The 16,921-nt window shown below is 30.8% G+C and overlaps 1 protein-coding gene and 1 pseudogene across 1 annotated transcript; one reads left to right on the top strand and one right to left on the bottom strand.

Moving 5' to 3' along the window:
- The first annotated feature begins 1,873 nt into the window (after positions 1–1,873).
- LOC102583765 (protein trichome birefringence-like 33) lies at positions 1,874–5,070 on the top strand (annotated as a pseudogene).
- A 3,833-nt stretch (positions 5,071–8,903) lies between these two features.
- Positions 8,904–9,833, bottom strand: LOC102578907 (abscisic acid receptor PYL4). Its single transcript, XM_006355578.2, has one exon. It carries the CDS (start codon positions 9,796–9,798, stop codon positions 9,172–9,174), a length of 627 nt encoding a protein of 208 aa, XP_006355640.1. The 5' UTR covers positions 9,799–9,833; the 3' UTR covers positions 8,904–9,171.
- Between the last annotated feature and the right edge of the window lie 7,088 nt (positions 9,834–16,921).

Genomic DNA, 16,921 nt, shown 5'->3' with positions numbered 1-16,921 from the left:
CCCCCACCCCCACCAACATTGTTTGGGATTTAACAAATTAAAATCCCCTAAAATAATGTAATATTTTCAAATAACATTTGAGAATTTTAGAATTATATTTTACCATTGAGATATAACATATATTTATATCCACTCTTTGTTTTTCAGGAGCATTGATTGGGGAGGTGAACCAAATAAAAATTGTTACAATGAAACAAAAATGATAGAGGATCCAAATTATTGGGGATCAGATAGTAGAAAAAGCATAATGCAAGTGATTTCACAAGAATTTGGCAAATCAAAATTGCCAATTTCATTTCTCAATATTACACAACTCTCAAGTTATAGAAAAGATGCACACACAACAATTTACAAGAAGCAATGGAATAAATTAACACAAGAGGAACTAGCAAATCCATTTAGCTATGCTGATTGTTTTCATTGGTGTTTGCCTGGCCTTCAAGATACTTGGAATGAACTTTTATTCACAAAGCTCTTTTATCCTTAGAAAATTTTATGGACGATCATGAACAGTTCGTGTTTAGCTAATCAATTTGAAAAAATATAACACTAGTGTATTTGGACATGGTCGTCCTTTGTATATACGTATTTTTAGGCAATCGACTTTGATAAAATTAAATTGGTTTTCTTGTGAATGTGTGAACATATATACAAAGGACCGAATCATGTCCAAATACACTAATGTTGAGGAGTAAGTCCCCTTCTCTGAGGGTCGATCTAGATGTATGTATGTCAGTCGATCATGAGAATTCAATAGTTTTTGTTCATGATATATCTATATTATAAGAGAAAATTTAATAAATAACGTCTTTAAGAGGTTATATTACTAGTCCTAACAGTGATTTAATGTCGCTAATATAAGAATTTATAAACTTTAAATTCTGAATCCGTTTCTGCCATTTTCTAATTCTAATTAACATTTAACCATCTGATCATTACAACTGGAAATCATTCATGATTCAATGACTAATATTTGAGCTACCTTTTTAATTTTTCTGGTGCATTACAAATAGTCAAATACTTCAGTCAAGAACAATATCTAAAACTAGACAGATATCAAAAGAAATTCTAAGTATGTATTTGTAAAAATATGACTTCAATTGTAATTTCTTTGACTATCGAGTGATAGACATATTAATCACTCCATATCAATTTAAAAAAAAAAATAATGACAAGATTATATCCTTGAATAAATTAATTAGGTATAAACCACATACATGAAACTAAGATAATTGCTTACCTAAAATCAATTTTAGCAATAGCACAATAATGGAAATTGATATTTATCACAAATTCAACGAACATAAAGCTAGTATATCATTCATATATTCAAATTGTAAAAATATATATGACCTAATTTAGTAAGTTGATGATCTAGCTTAAGTACAATGAATCTTATTCAACTCTTCATTTTGCAATGTGTTAAACGTGTTATAGAGGCTTCAACATAAGATGTACTCCCCAGATAGGATACTTAACGTGTTAGCTTCAACATAAGATGTGACATAGTGATCCTTAGATAGGATACTTAACGCGCACTAGTCGTATAAGAATGACTCTTGAATTTTGACTTCAAATCCTTAATAGATGGAATTGCCTCCTTCTTTGCCCATCTTTAGAAAAGTTCATTTTTATAATTATCTATTCTTATTGCTAAGTTTGGTTGTGTTTTTGATTACTTACTCATCCTATCTCCTTCCATCTTCTCCATCAGTCACATCCTTGGCCAACTTGATTTGGCCAAATCCTAAATCATCAAGTAAGTTTGATCAACACCTTTTTGTCTTCTAATTAATATTATTATCAATTTTTATTATATTTGAATCATTGTTGGTCATATCGTTCTTTATCGAGAAATTTAAGAAGCTATAAAATGGCTTCTCATGCCAAATCATATCGTAATTCTCAAGGTAATAAACACGATTATCTTGATAGTCTGAATTCGAGAAGTATGTTAATCTAGACACTCTCCAACTTGATCGATCCAAATAGAAAAAAAGGAAATCTAATGGTAGAATTTGATCGTTTGTTATTCCAAAATTTGGTCACATAAAATATAACTATGTAAAAGTGACCACCCATAATAATAAGTGGATTAATAGTGTTTTGAAAAAATAAAGAAAGTGATATGCTATAACATGTTAAATTATACTGATAGTGCATGTGTGATATCTTTTATCGTCGTTGCACATAAATTAAATCCATTTTCTTGGAGATTCTTGATTTTGAGTTGTTTGACTTTGTTTTTTGTTGTGTTAGAGAAGAACAAGGATTATACATTGCCACCATTTGCAATTGGAGAAGGTGAAAAAGATTGCAATTTATTCAGTGGAAAATGGATTTGGGATGAGTCAAATAGGCCTTTATATAATGAATCAGAATGTCCATATTTACTTCCTCAAGTGACTTGTCAAGAACATGGCAGGCCAGATAAAGACTATCTCTATTGGAGATGGCAACCTAATGACTGTCTTATTCCCAGGTTTGTAAACTTTTTTGTTAGTTAATGAGTTTAAGTGATCATATATACCGTCTGGGGCAGTGCGGTGCACAAACCATTCAATATTTATATTGCAGGGTCTGGGAAAGAAGGAAAGAGCCGCACCCCAAGGGGTGTGAGGTAGAAAACTTAAACCTAATACAAAGCATTAGTATCTGTTTCCATAGCTCAAACTCATGATCTATAGATCACAAACAGACAATTTTACTGTTGCTCCTAGACTCCCCTTCAAGTGATATACAACGCCATAATTTAGGAATTTTTTTATATTATCAAATCATTATTACCTATATACCGCCGAGGATAGCTCAGTATACAAAGCATTTTGCGTTCACGCACAGGGTTTGGGGGAGGGCATGCACCCCAAGGAGTGTGATGTAGAAAACCTACACTAATACAAGTATTAGTGGTTGCTTCCACAACTCAAACTCGTTATCTACAGATCACACAGAGATAACTTTACTATTGCTCCAAGACTCCCCTAGCTTCAAGTGATATATACCACCAATTTAGATTAATTTTTTTATATTATCAGATCATTTTTACTTGTTGTATCAGATAACCTATTTTATTTTCAAGATTATAAAATTTCTTTTTTACCCTATTAGTGTAGCTTAATTTTGTTATACTAGCATTCTTTTTCAATTTACCGATTAATACTTACCATAGAAAATTAGAAATTTACACATAATTGTTCAAAAATTAATGAATTGCTCATTATTATTATGAATTTAAACTATATGTTATAATCTTGGCAGATTCAATGCATCGTTGATGCTAGAAAATCTTCGAGGGAAGAGGATGATGTTCGTTGGTGATTCTTTAAATCGAGGACAATTCACTTCTATGGTTTGCCTCCTCCATAAAATCGTACCAAACGACGCTAAATCCCTCAATAAAGTCGATTCGTTCACCATCTTCACAGCAAAGGTACGTTATATATACACTGATAGTATAAATAATTTTTTATATAATTATTAATTTTGCATAGAATTACTTTTTAAATAACTTGATCGTATAAATATTTTTGACACGTGTGAACATAAACTTATACTATATATTACATCATGTGGAAATTCTACTATATATAGTACAAACATTTAACTTTGGATTCACTACTAATTAATTACATTTATTTTTAACTTGGATTCATTATACATACCAGGATTATAATGCAACAATTGAATTCTACTGGGCACCATTTCTACTAGAATCAAATGCAGATAGTCCTGGAAAACATAGGGTTCCCGATCGAATCGTTCGAAAAAATTCGATCGATACACATGGAAAATACTGGAAAGGAGTCGATATTTTGGTGTTCAATACTTATATTTGGTGGATGTCTGGCCGTACATTCAAGATTCTGTAATTTTTTATATAATATTTTTTCTTATTCATTAAATTTTTTAATTATTAATCATGTCTTAACACATAATTAGGATTCACTACTAATTAATTACATTTATTTTTTACGTTTTTTTTTTTTAGGAATGGGACATTTGATGATGATAATATAAAAGATATAGAAGATGTGCCAACTAATGATGCTTATCGTATGGGAATGAAAAATTTATTGAGATGGATAAATAAAAATATGGATCCAAAAAGAAATAGGGTCCTTTTTACAAGCATGTCACCTTCTCATGCATGGTAAGTTTGTATACTAATAGACAATTGTAATATTGTGTAAAAATAAATTTAAGTCAGACTCTAATATGAATATCGATATCGAATGGTAAACTAAAGAACCAAAGAAATTATAGTTTGACAAGAGTTGGGTGGATTGAGTTATGATCCATGAAGCCCATCTTGACACAACTCATTTCAGCCTAACTTGCGGACGGATTAGTGATTTGTCTATTTATTAACTTAACTTATTTTGATTTGCTTAAATTCAATCCAACTCATCCATCTGATATCCCTAGTCGAGTCTCATAGTGTGCAAAAATAAACATAGATAGAGTTAGAAATATCCATTCTCACAACTCATAATTCAGAATTTTAAGTTCATAAAGTCTTGATAACAATTTCTTTTACTTACTATATTCTAGACAGATTATTTCTACATATCAAGTGAATTTCTTAACACAAACACAAAATTTGAACCAGAGCAACTCATATTTACTGAATTGACAATTTAACTATAACCCGTCCCTGATTAGAACTCACCACGTCTAAATTCTGAATCTGTAAATATTACTAACAATTTATTTTTTGGCTTGTTATTAGGAGCAAAGAGTGGGGAGGAGATCCAAATGGAAATTGTTACAATGAGACAAAAATGATAGAGGATCCAAGTTATTGGGGATCAGATAAGTAGAAAAAGCATAATGCAAGTGATTAAAGAAGAATTTAACAAATCAAAAGTGCCAATTACATTTCTCAACATAACTCAATTGTCAATGCCAAGAAGAGATGCACATACATCAATTTACAAAGAAAGATGGGGACCTTTAAGTCCACAAGAAAAAGCAAATCCTTCAAGTTATGCTGATTGTATACATTGGTGTTTGCCTGGACTTCAAGATGTTTGGAATGAGCTTTTATATGCTAAACTTTTCTATCCTTAATATATATATATATATATATATATATATCATTTATATTTCGCAAGAACTTGTTCCGATGACTCTATGTAATTTCTTTTTGTGATTAATTTCTAGTTAAGGAGGTCCAAATTTTTGAATTAATGTTATTCAAACTATAAATATATGATTTCATTTTGCTACTCCTGGTCGTTGAGTCTGATTGACTCGACTCATGACAAGTGTAGTCTTACTTGGTCAATTGGAAATTGTAGAATTGTAGTGGCTTTCGAAATTCCAAAATGGCCTAAAAAGTGATCAGAAAGTGAAGTCCTTCCTTTCGATCTAAGCCGGGAAGCCGCCTTTATATCTAACCATCGTTCACCTTGATGTCGACTCATCACATCTTGGAGTTGAAGAAGGTCTGAAGGGTTAATTAGATTGGTAAAAACATTTTTCTTGCCTGGAGAATAGAGTCAGAGACATCTTTAATCTGAAGAGAAGGCTTTGTCGGTAGTGAATTTTGATAGAGGTGATGCAGTTGATGTTTTGATCTCCTTATAAATCTTAAGTTACATGAAAAAATATATTTTAAAATATATCAATATAATGAAAAAATATATTTTAAAATATTAGTTAAAATTAATATCATTTGATTATTTAAAAAAGTTGTGACAAGTGTAATTACTTAGCTTTAGTTTCAGTTAACATCACTACAACATATTAGGCTTTAACCACTTGAAAAATGTATCCTTAACTACTACTTAGAAAACATTGTTGTTGGGTAATTTTGGGTACATTTCTAAACGTGGTCCAAAATTATTTTTTGTGAGTTGTGACGTTTGACCAAATTTACTATAGTGCATATCAAATTTAATTTGTTAGAAAGAGTTATTTATTGTTGTAGCTTTACTAAGACTACCAAGTACGACAGATTAATCATAAAATCTTATTATTTTAGAGAGAATATTGAAAATACTTTTGAATTTGACAAAAAGTATTAATTTTATCCTCGATCTATTGATAGTCTTAAAAACATCCCTCTAATTGACTAAACTAAGCTTAGATACAGCTTCGATCTGCCACATGACATAACAAGTGGTTTCAAACTCTTGTAGGAGCATGATGCTCTTGATAAAAAATCGAGAGAAGTGTTGAAAACACCTCTAAATTTGACGGAAATTTAGGGGTGTATTTCACTTATATATGTTGCAAGATTGGAGATGTATTTAAGTTCAGCTACTCAAGTAAAAAGATTTTTTTAGGGATAGCTCAGAAATGAAACAAATAATTTATACTCAATTTGGGGGTGTTTTCAATATTTCGGTATAATATATGAATGATGGCATCAATGACATAAAATGCAAAACTCTATATAGGAACTTTATCTTTTTTAATTAATTAGTCCAAATGATGGAATCAATGACATAAAAAGTGCTTCATAAAAATCTCAACTATTTGACTAATACTAATGGTAATTATTTATTCCAACTTGAGCTACTGTCCGGCAATATATAGCATCTTTCATGAATATTTGATTAGAGATATTAAAGGTGAAACAAATTAATCACCAATTTAATTAATCGATTAACCAAATGTTTAGAGGTTTTTAAATGAACAAAATGTCAGAATTTGTTTGGACATGTTGAAATTTGAAAATATAATAATTAAAGTTGAAGTTAAAAAATAATAGTATGTGAAAGTCGAAGTAATATTTGGACACATATTTCACTTTAATAAAAATGATTGTGCCTAAAAAAAAACTTATCTTCAAAAACTAACCAGAAAATCATTTCAATATATAATCATATGATAAAATAAGAAAAATATTTTTTGGAAAAAAAAAAATAATCTACGTACAATTCAATTAAAAGATGACAAGTACCTTTTTCACCACAATATATTACATTTGGATCTATTGGTAAATCGCCTTATTAAATAATATATTTGGTGTAAATTTATAAATAGGGTTTGAGAATGATAAGATGTGTGCAGATCTTACTCTACTTTAATAGGATAGAATAATTGTTTCTGATAGACCATCGATTAAAAAAAAAAACTTTTGAGCAAAATTGCAGAAAACTATGATTATAATAAGATAGCAAAATGCAAAACGGATAAAGTAACAGAGATATATGAATATCTAGAGGCAAATAATTAATTACAATTATAATATTAAGATAAAATGAAATTACAATTATATCTAGAGGCTTTTTATTGACTAATACTAGTAGGCAAACAAATTGAAATTCAATAAAAGCCTCCTTGCCCACTTGGTAACCAACTTGGAAAATATATTTTCTTTCTTTTGCCGATCACAACATTTAATATAATATTTATGCGGGAAATTTAAAACAAAGGAGAGGCAAGAAATCCCATAAAAGATTTATCAAAAAATAAAAATACAACTTGCCTTTGGTTTAATTGCAAGTTGGTACTTTACTGTTTTGCAGCTTTTGATTCTTCTATCACGATTTGGATGAGTTGAATTTGGACGAATCAGGATAAAATTAGTGAATTAATAGATGATATGAATACATTATATTTTTGTAGACTAATTTTATCATCTCTTGCAGATATAATGAGATTTTGAACAAACAAGTGAATCTAATTATCTGAAAAAAATAAGGTAGATAATAGTTATAACAGAATAAATTAGATTAATTATACTATATTTTTTTATATTATAAACTAAATCCAGGAATTAGTTGTTGGGTACCCGTCTCATGACCAGCAGGTTCAGTGTCCAAAGATTAACAATTTATTTTATTTAAAAAAAAATGCAATTAGTAGTATGGATAAATTATATTCAATGCCAATTTGTGAAGTTCACAACTGGTAAACCCTTTAAAAAAATTAGACTATATGGAAATTAAAAATTAATATCTGTGCACTGTGTTCATTAAGTAAAAGCAGCGACTAAATCAGGTGCACAAGAGGTTTATCTGAATGTTTATTATAAAAAAAATGTATATTTTATATATAAAGACAAATTATTTATATATATATATATATATATATATTTTATTTTTATTTTTTTTTTATTTTTTTATTTTTTATTTTTATTTTTTTTAATTTCGATAGTGAAATTCTAATTTTATTATTTGTCGGATAGAAAATCTGCATACCTAATAGTTCAGATATAAAACTCAATTTTTTTTATTTTTTTTTGAATAAACCAAGGATAACCCGCAGCCGCTACAACCTCTGCCACAGCCTCTGCCCTTCGGGTGAGCACTTTGTGCGCACTGGGTAAACCCCCCACTGTGTAATAGCCTGTAAATCACACAGGGGATGTAAACCACACTAGGCATGCCCTATGCGACAGGCTCGACTCAGAAGGCATTGAGGGGGGAATCGATCCCGGGTCATCCGTGTGGATAACCACCCTCCAAACCAACTGAGTCATCGGGTCATCCGACACTTAAAGTATATTTTTAACCTTTCACTCTTTAAGATAGATAGTATTATTTCAGTCTGCAATATGTGCTGATCATGAAATGCATGTAATATTGCAGCTTCTCTAATTAACCAATTCAGAACAAAGAAGGAAGACTTAGAAGAATTTATCTGATGGTGACTTAAGGATACTATACAAAATACATATCACTATTAATACGGTGGAATGAATAAAATTACTTCGTTATTAAGAAAATTTTGATACGACAAAACTTATGTGGACTAATACGAAAAGTTTAATTCAATCTCAAAAAATAATTCAAAAAGTATGTATTACCAAAATTATATAAGAAAGCACATTGCTCCTCGTACCAATGTGAAAGACTTATAATACATGCAATCTGAATCAATCAGGTAAATAATAACTCTGAATACACTGTAAAGTCATTATATAACAATGTACAAACAACACAACTACGTACTAATAGCTATTCCATATTGAAACAATTCCAAGAATAACCAACTTTAATTACACTCTCCAAAATTTCTCAACTTTTCACTTCTCAGTCTTCATGAAGAAAAAAAAAACCAAAAAATAAAATAAAATAGATCATGAAATGTACAATGATTTAATCAGTAAACAATTAATATCGATTTAGCTAATTACTCTTACAACAACAGCAATATTATCCAGAGTAATTACACATAACGCAACGTTATTATAGAAAGGTTATTTTCGATAGACCGTCAAATACTCTTAGCTTTTTCCAAGTTCTCCGCTATTTTACCTAACGATTGCAAATTGCACCGTACAATTGTATCAACGAATACACGTGTTTCCTCTTTCGTATTCCCTTGCGGAACATCCACAACGTATGATTCCACCACCACCGTCCTATCGCCGTCGCCGCCGTCATCCGCCGCCGTCCGATGAAGCGTCGTCACGGATCTATAATTATTCAGCCGGTGATCGCCGCCGACTATACTAATGCTCATCACTTTTTTCTCGTCATCTAGAATTTCGAGCCTCTCAATGCTCGAAGCCGCCGGAAGGCCGGTGATGACGTGGACCTCCCTGAGAGAACCGACGACTTTTCCGTCGCCGACGATGACGTGGCAGCTCTTGAGGAAGTTTTTATAGGCTTGCGGATTGTCGAAGCGGCGGATTATCGACCATACGGTGTCGATAGAGGCGGAGATTGATCGGACTACGGCGGAGCAGCACTGGTTGTTGTTGGGACCCACGGGGTGGGTGTGGTAATGGAAGTGGTTATCGGGGACGGAGACATTGTTGGTCGTCGTCATGGGGAAGTTTCCGGCGAGTGTGGCGGCGTTATGGTGGTTGATTCGGCGGAGTTGGAGTGTAGAAGTCATCTCTATTTTGTTTTTGTTTGATAAGAGAGATTAAGAGAGATGAGAATGGAGTGTGATATATATATACACAAAATGTGTACACACATATTATTCTGATTTTTTTTTATACATAATCTAGATAAATATTAAAATAAGAGGGGTGTGGTGTGGTGTGGTGGGATGGGAGGCTAAGTGAAGGTGAAAATGAGGTATGTTGAGATGGGAGAGGACACACTAATGTAAAATGTCACTCAGTAAAACTTTGTATTCCCTACTTTCATTTTTAAAAAAAAGTCATTTTCTTTATTTTTAAAATATTTTTTGACCGATCAAACATGAGAAAATTTTAAAAATACTATTTGAATGGTAAACACCTTTCACTTTCAATTCGAAAATTGCGAATTCGAGTCACCAAGGGAACAAAAAGGGGTGGGAGCTCTAGGGAGGAAAAAAAAATACATACAAAATACAAAAAAAAGAAGAAGCTCATTTATTGTTTTAGAAAATATTTTCATATCAAACACATCTCTGATTTGTGTTTTCACCTAACTATTTATGAAACCAATCCAACCTATCTATTTGTGTTAATTTTATCTAAATTATCTTTAATCAATTCATATCCGATCTGATTCGACATGTTTATTTGTAATTTATAATTATATTTAATTTTTTATCCACTTATTTATCACTCCTAGTTGTTGTGTACATGTTGGGTTAGATATAAATCTTGGGAGAGAATATCAACTTTTTGAAGACAAAATTATAGCAATTTGAGTTGGTGTTTTAGCTAATTGCTTACGTTAGGTGCCATGCAAGTTGATCATCAACTTGCTAAAAGCTTAATTATTTGGACCGAGTCTGAATAAAATACCCTTTCACTTTACTATAATTACGTTATCTGCCACTGCCCGTCAAAATCATTATCCGAGGTTTTTTCAACTTTTTACAAATGTCTTTATCGATTGACAAAAATAGCCCTGCAACTACTCCCCCTAAGAATATATTTACTTCCTGCGTTTCACCGTCTTAATTTATGTGATACTTTTTTCGTAGACAAAATATAAATAGGTGTTTGGGCATTTAATTTAAAATTCTGATCAATATTTAGATATATAATTTGGGATCATGACTTCAAATTTTCAAATTTGACAAAATTGTGATTCCAAACTTTTAAAATATAAAATTTGATTCATAAATTTATTTTGAAAAATAAGATTCATCATTTTAAATATTGTAAAAAATAAAATAAAGTTCATATTTGGCATGAAAAGATTGTGTTACACCAAGGTGAAAGAATTATAGTATTAAAGAATAGCTATTAATTGTTATTGTTGATCAGTCGATCTTTATAAAATTATGTGCATATTTGAACATTTGTAATCACTGGTATTTATTTTCGAAAGGAACATAAAGACATGTAGTTTATCACTACATCGTCTTAGAATATTCTAATATCTTGTTTATGAATTATGATTTGTTCATTTGATAAGATTATATAACAATTGAGAAAATTTTGATAGTTTTCATGACAACTTATAGAATTTTCATTTTCATGGTTATTAGAAAAAATATAACATAATAATTCTTAATTACATACCCAAACAACAAAATTTCAAGTTCAAATTAATTTGATTTCAAATCATTTTCAAATGAGGTCGATTTTTTTTTTTATTAGAAAAGCTTTTTTTTTAATAATAAAAATTAAATATCGTAAATTTAATTTAATCGAAAATCAATACGAATATAAACCTAATAATGTGGCAGCCCCAACCACTTTTCTCAACTTGATCCCTCTTTTTTTTTCCATGCAATTCACATGGGTCTAAGAGATTCATCTACTTCCATAATGTCTTGTCTACTATAATATGCAACTTGCCAAGTTATTTGTAATATCAATTGTAATATTACTCTACTAATTATTCTCTTTGGTTCTCATAGTAAAGATTATAAATTAAAGACCATTTAGAATAACGTGCTACCAACGTCTTTTCACATTATATCATTCATCACATAAAAAAAAAGAAGGTGTGAGAGGAATAATATATATTTTTAGTTTCAATTTATTTAATTTATTTTGCGTTAATACGAAGTTTAAGTATGTAAAAAAAGACTTCAGAATCTTTTAGTTTTAAATTAAAGATAAGTCAAATATTCTAAAATATCTTTTAATCATGTGGTTTAAAATATATCATGTGAAATATTAAAATTAAAAAGTTGCTAAAAAAAGTAACATTATTTTTCAAAATGACTAAAATAGAAAAGTAGGAAAAACAAATTGAAGTGAAGGGAGTATCATTTTAAAAAAATCTCTCTTTCCTCTTTTAATAATTATTTAATTCTAACTTTCTTCATGACATACTTAAAATCATAATATTAAACATGTTTTTGTACATTCTATGTATCTTTAATTTACCACCATAAATTTAAAATCTTCTTTACTTTCTTAAATATTATATCAAGTCAAAACCAAACAAACAAATTCAAATGTAAGAAATGTGACATACAAGTAAGGGGTCATTCGGTTTAAGGTCAAGTTATGTGTTGAAATTACTTATATTGGGATTAGGTATTTTGGTTTTATTTCTTATTGAAAAATGATTTAATAGAAGTAGAGGTACTTTTTTAATGATCATTTTCATTATTTTATTCAAAATAATTAGTCTCAATATTATTATTTTACAATTTGAAATATATACCGTTCTGATCTGAACGTTTAAATTATACCAGAATTAATAACTAAACAAGAAGTATAAGACAAATACTCTTCCAACATACCAAACATTCCCTTGTTAGATGTCAATCCAATTCAAAGGTAGATGGATTATGTAATCAATTGCTTAAACTAAACACAATATTTTTTCAACTTGAGGATTGTCTTTTTTGAAGATAACGTTTTAGATATTTTTTTTTTTTTGAGATTATCAACTTATTTTATTTTATTTTATTTTTTGTTCTTTTTTTGTGTGTGTTTATTTCATAGTTAGGGGTTGGAAGGGGGGGGGGTGGGGATCCTGCAGTAATTTTTTTGGTGTTAAAATTAAAGAAATTATTCATTTACCAACAAGTTGCAATTTAATTTGTATACAAACAAATAATGATGATAAAGTTCATGCAATTTGGGGACAAAAAGTCCATGCTACAACTTTGTATATGGACATATTTTTCTTGAAGTTAATAGCAATTGGATTTTTTTTTTTTTAAAAATAGCAATTGGAATTAATGATCTTATAAATATATAACAAGTTGAGTTCACTGTAGATTTTAAGTATCAAGAAATTCCTTCTAGATGATTTTTTAAATGAATAATTGACAAAAGAAAAGTAGTACTACTAATTAATTAAAAGTTGAGCTTTCGAGGTAACTTTAATGGATAATTTATTGGCTAAATATATATATATTTGGTTATAAAATTTTCAAATGTGAATTTGAATTTCAAATTTTAAAAGTGCTCCAAATTTATTTTTCAAATATTCCAACTTCATTTTCATGAATTCCAATAAAGTTCTTTTTAGGTTTTAATTTGTTTATTTTATTTTTGTTTTTAGTAATTTTTTAATTTCAGTTTCTAACTTAACACGTTGATAACGACAAAATCAAAGATCATTTTAGTACATTTGACATATCTTTAATTTAAGACCATAAAATTAAAAATTCTTCATTAATTTCTTAAATTCCGTGTCAAGTCAAAATAAGACAAAGAAATTAAATCAGAAAAAATATTTTTTCTCTTCTTTATAAAAAATATCACCAAATACAATTCAATTTTGAACCCCAACTTCATCAATTCAAATAATTTTTTTAAAATTTAAAATCCATTGTCAAACGGGAACTAAAAAAAGGAATAGAGCAATTACCATGTCAATGTGATGATTAATGAGAGTGCAAGTTGCTTAATTAATTAAGTACAATGGATTCGTTCTTCCATCATGTACAACCACTTTGATTTTTTTGATTCATGGGAAACTTCTCTATAAAAAAGAAAGAATATAGGAACCAGAAAAAAAATAATTCAAAGTTAAAATGTGACCTTTATGTCAGCCAATTAATTAATCACTTTATTTTCTCTGTCAATTTAATTATTTAATATTCAAAATTCATTAATTTAAAATCGCATCATGTAAGAGCCAATAAAGAAAAAGCAGACTCATTATCTTGAATTTATATTTTCTACTAGTCGGTGAAAGGAGTAATTTCACAAATGAACACTCAATTTTACTTATTATATCGAAAGATACTATCTTATTTTTCGTAACAGAAAATTGCTCAATTTTACCTAACTAAATATCACTAAAAGCCACTTAACCCACCTCCCACCCCCAAAAAAAAATACTAAATTTTACTTAAGCTTCATTGAAACTAGAAAGACCTTAAATAATTTTTTTAATAATGTAAAACAACTTTGTCAAAATATTCTTAAAATATTATCTCCATTTCTTTCTTTCTTATATTGACTTTTTTGGGATGATGAAATCAACAATGTGAGCTCCCAAACTCCGTTAATGGAGAACTCATTGGTTCGAGAGAGAACAATCGAGAGAGAAGATTCATGGAGAAAAATATCTTTTTATTGAATGTGAATTAAAGCAGCAAGTATTACAATGTGGAGCTATATATACAAAATCACTAATCAACAAACTTGATTCTAACTGAATTTCTAACTAACTTTACTGTTCACAACTAACTAACTAATTTTACTGTTCATCAACTAACTAACTAATTTCATACTTTATATTCTCAACCCCCCCCCCCCCTCAAGTTGGAGGTGATGAAATTACAGACAACTTGCGTAATAAAGTAGTGTGTTTAACCCCAGTTAGGGCCTTGGTGAAGACGTCTGCCAACTGGGATTCTGTAGGGATGTGGTGAAGTGAAATCAGACCTTCTTGAAGTTTATCTCGGACAAAATGGCAGTCTATTTCTATATGTTTAGTCCTTTCATGGAAGACTGGATTCTTGGCAATATGCACCGCTGCTTGACTATCACAGAAAACTTGTATGAGCAAATGACACTATACTGATAATTCATCCAGCAACCTCTCAAGCCAGACTAATTCCCCTACCACCTGTCTTACAACTCTGTATTCTGCTTTTGCAGAGGACAAAGACATTGTGGCTTGCTTCTTGGACTTGCAACTAACGGGACTATCACCCATAAGGACTAGATAACCACTAACTGACTTCCTTGAATCAAGGCAAGCTGCCCAGTCTAAGTCACAAAAAGCTTTGACACTGAGTGCAGAGTATTGGAGATGAAAATGCCCAATGAAGGATCCTGCTTTAAGTATCTGAGAACATGGTAAGCTGCCTTCAAGTGTGGTTCTCTAGGAGTCTGCATGAACTGACTGAACTGCTGTACACTATAGGATATATCCATCGTTGTATTTGTGAGAAAATTAAGCTTACCTACTAATTTTTTGTAAAAAGTAGGATCACACAACAACTTGCCATCAATGGCCTTTAATTTGACAGTACAGTCCAGTGGTGAGGTAACAGTCTTGTAATTCAAACAATCAAATTCCTTCAAAAGGTCAGTGGTGAACTTTCTTTGTGAAATCAAAACACCATCATGCCTATACAATATCTCTAACCCCAGGCAATAATGCAATTTGCCCAAATCTTTTATCTTGAACTGATCATGTAGAAAAGACTTCAAGGAGTCAATTTCTTCTAGGTCAGTCCCAGTCAAGATTACATCATCAACATATACTGCAACAAAGACCAAAGTAGAGCATCCTTTTCTTTTATAAAACAGTGAATAGTCACTATTTGAGTGTGTGTATCCTCTAGAACAAAGACTGCTTGTCAACTTATCATACCATTGTCTACTAGCTTGTTTCAAGCCATACAATGATTTTTTCAATTTACACACCATGTCAATACCATCTACCATAAGACCTTGTGGTAATGTCATATACACTTCCTCATTCAAATCACCATGAAGGAAGGCATTGTTGACATCTAACTGATACAAATTCCAGCCTTTCTTAATAGCCAAAGCGATCAATGTTCTAGCAGTGGTCATTTTAACCACAGGAGAAAAAGTCTCAGTGTAGTCTATCCCAGCTTGTTGAGTGTATCCTTTAACTACCAGCCTTGCCTTGAATCTTTCCACACTCACATCTGCCTTGTGTTTGATCTTATACACCCACCTACAACCAATGGCTTTCTTGCCTTTGGGCAGATGTACCAATTCCCAAGTATTGTTGGCATATAATGCCTCAAACTCTTGTGTCACTGCCTTCTGCCAGGCAGGAGACAAGATTGCCTCTTCATATGAACAAGGTTCACAGTCATATGTAATGTTTTCAACCAACTGTTGGCTATCAGGACAAAAAGAAGTGAAGCAAATACTGTCATGGTTAGTTGCAAAAGAGGTGAGAGAGTGGTGTGGGTGTGAGCTTGAGGCAGTAGAGGTAGAAGAGTGTAGGTTAGGTAAAGTGTAGTTGTAGTCTTTTAGATAAGTGGGGGTATGAAGGGACCTAGTTGTTCTTCTAGGGGCATATGGAGCATCACATGATGAAATAGGTGCAGGTATGGATGGTGTAGTGGTGATGTTTGGGGCTTCAGTGTTAATGGTTACTTGGTTATCTGTGACTTGATGTGATGTGTTTGTATCTAGTAAATCATCAGTATAAAAAATGTTGATTGTGCTAGGCATACTAGGTAGGTTGGTAGAATGATTAACAAGTAAATTCAAAACAGAAGCAAAATTGGAGCCAACATGAGCAATTACAAAGGGAAAGATGGATTCATGGAAAATAACATCCCTAGACACATGAATTCTATTGGTAGCTAAATCCAAAACCTTGTAACCTTTTGTATTGAAAGGATAGCCAACAAATATGTGTGGTGTAGCCCGTGGTTCAAACTTGTCCTTATGGGTTTATAAAGTAGTGGGAAAACATAGACAACCAAAACTTCTAAGGTGAGAATATGTAGGGTGTTTATGATACAATAACTTATATAGGGATTTATTTTTCAAGAGTTTGGTAGGTAATCTGTTAATGATGTATGTAGCTGTTAGGACACATTCCCCTAGTACCTCATAGGTAATTTAGATTGGAAAAAGAGGGCCCTAGCTGTTTCAAGAAGGTGTTTATGCTTCCTCTCTACCACACCATTTTGTTGGGGTGTGTAGGGGCAA

Source organism: Solanum tuberosum, unplaced genomic scaffold, assembly GCF_000226075.1.
Source record: "Solanum tuberosum cultivar DM 1-3 516 R44 unplaced genomic scaffold, SolTub_3.0 scf00202, whole genome shotgun sequence".
Lineage (NCBI taxonomy): Eukaryota > Viridiplantae > Streptophyta > Magnoliopsida > Solanales > Solanaceae > Solanum > Solanum tuberosum.
This window is presented reverse-complemented; position numbering and strand designations above follow the sequence as displayed.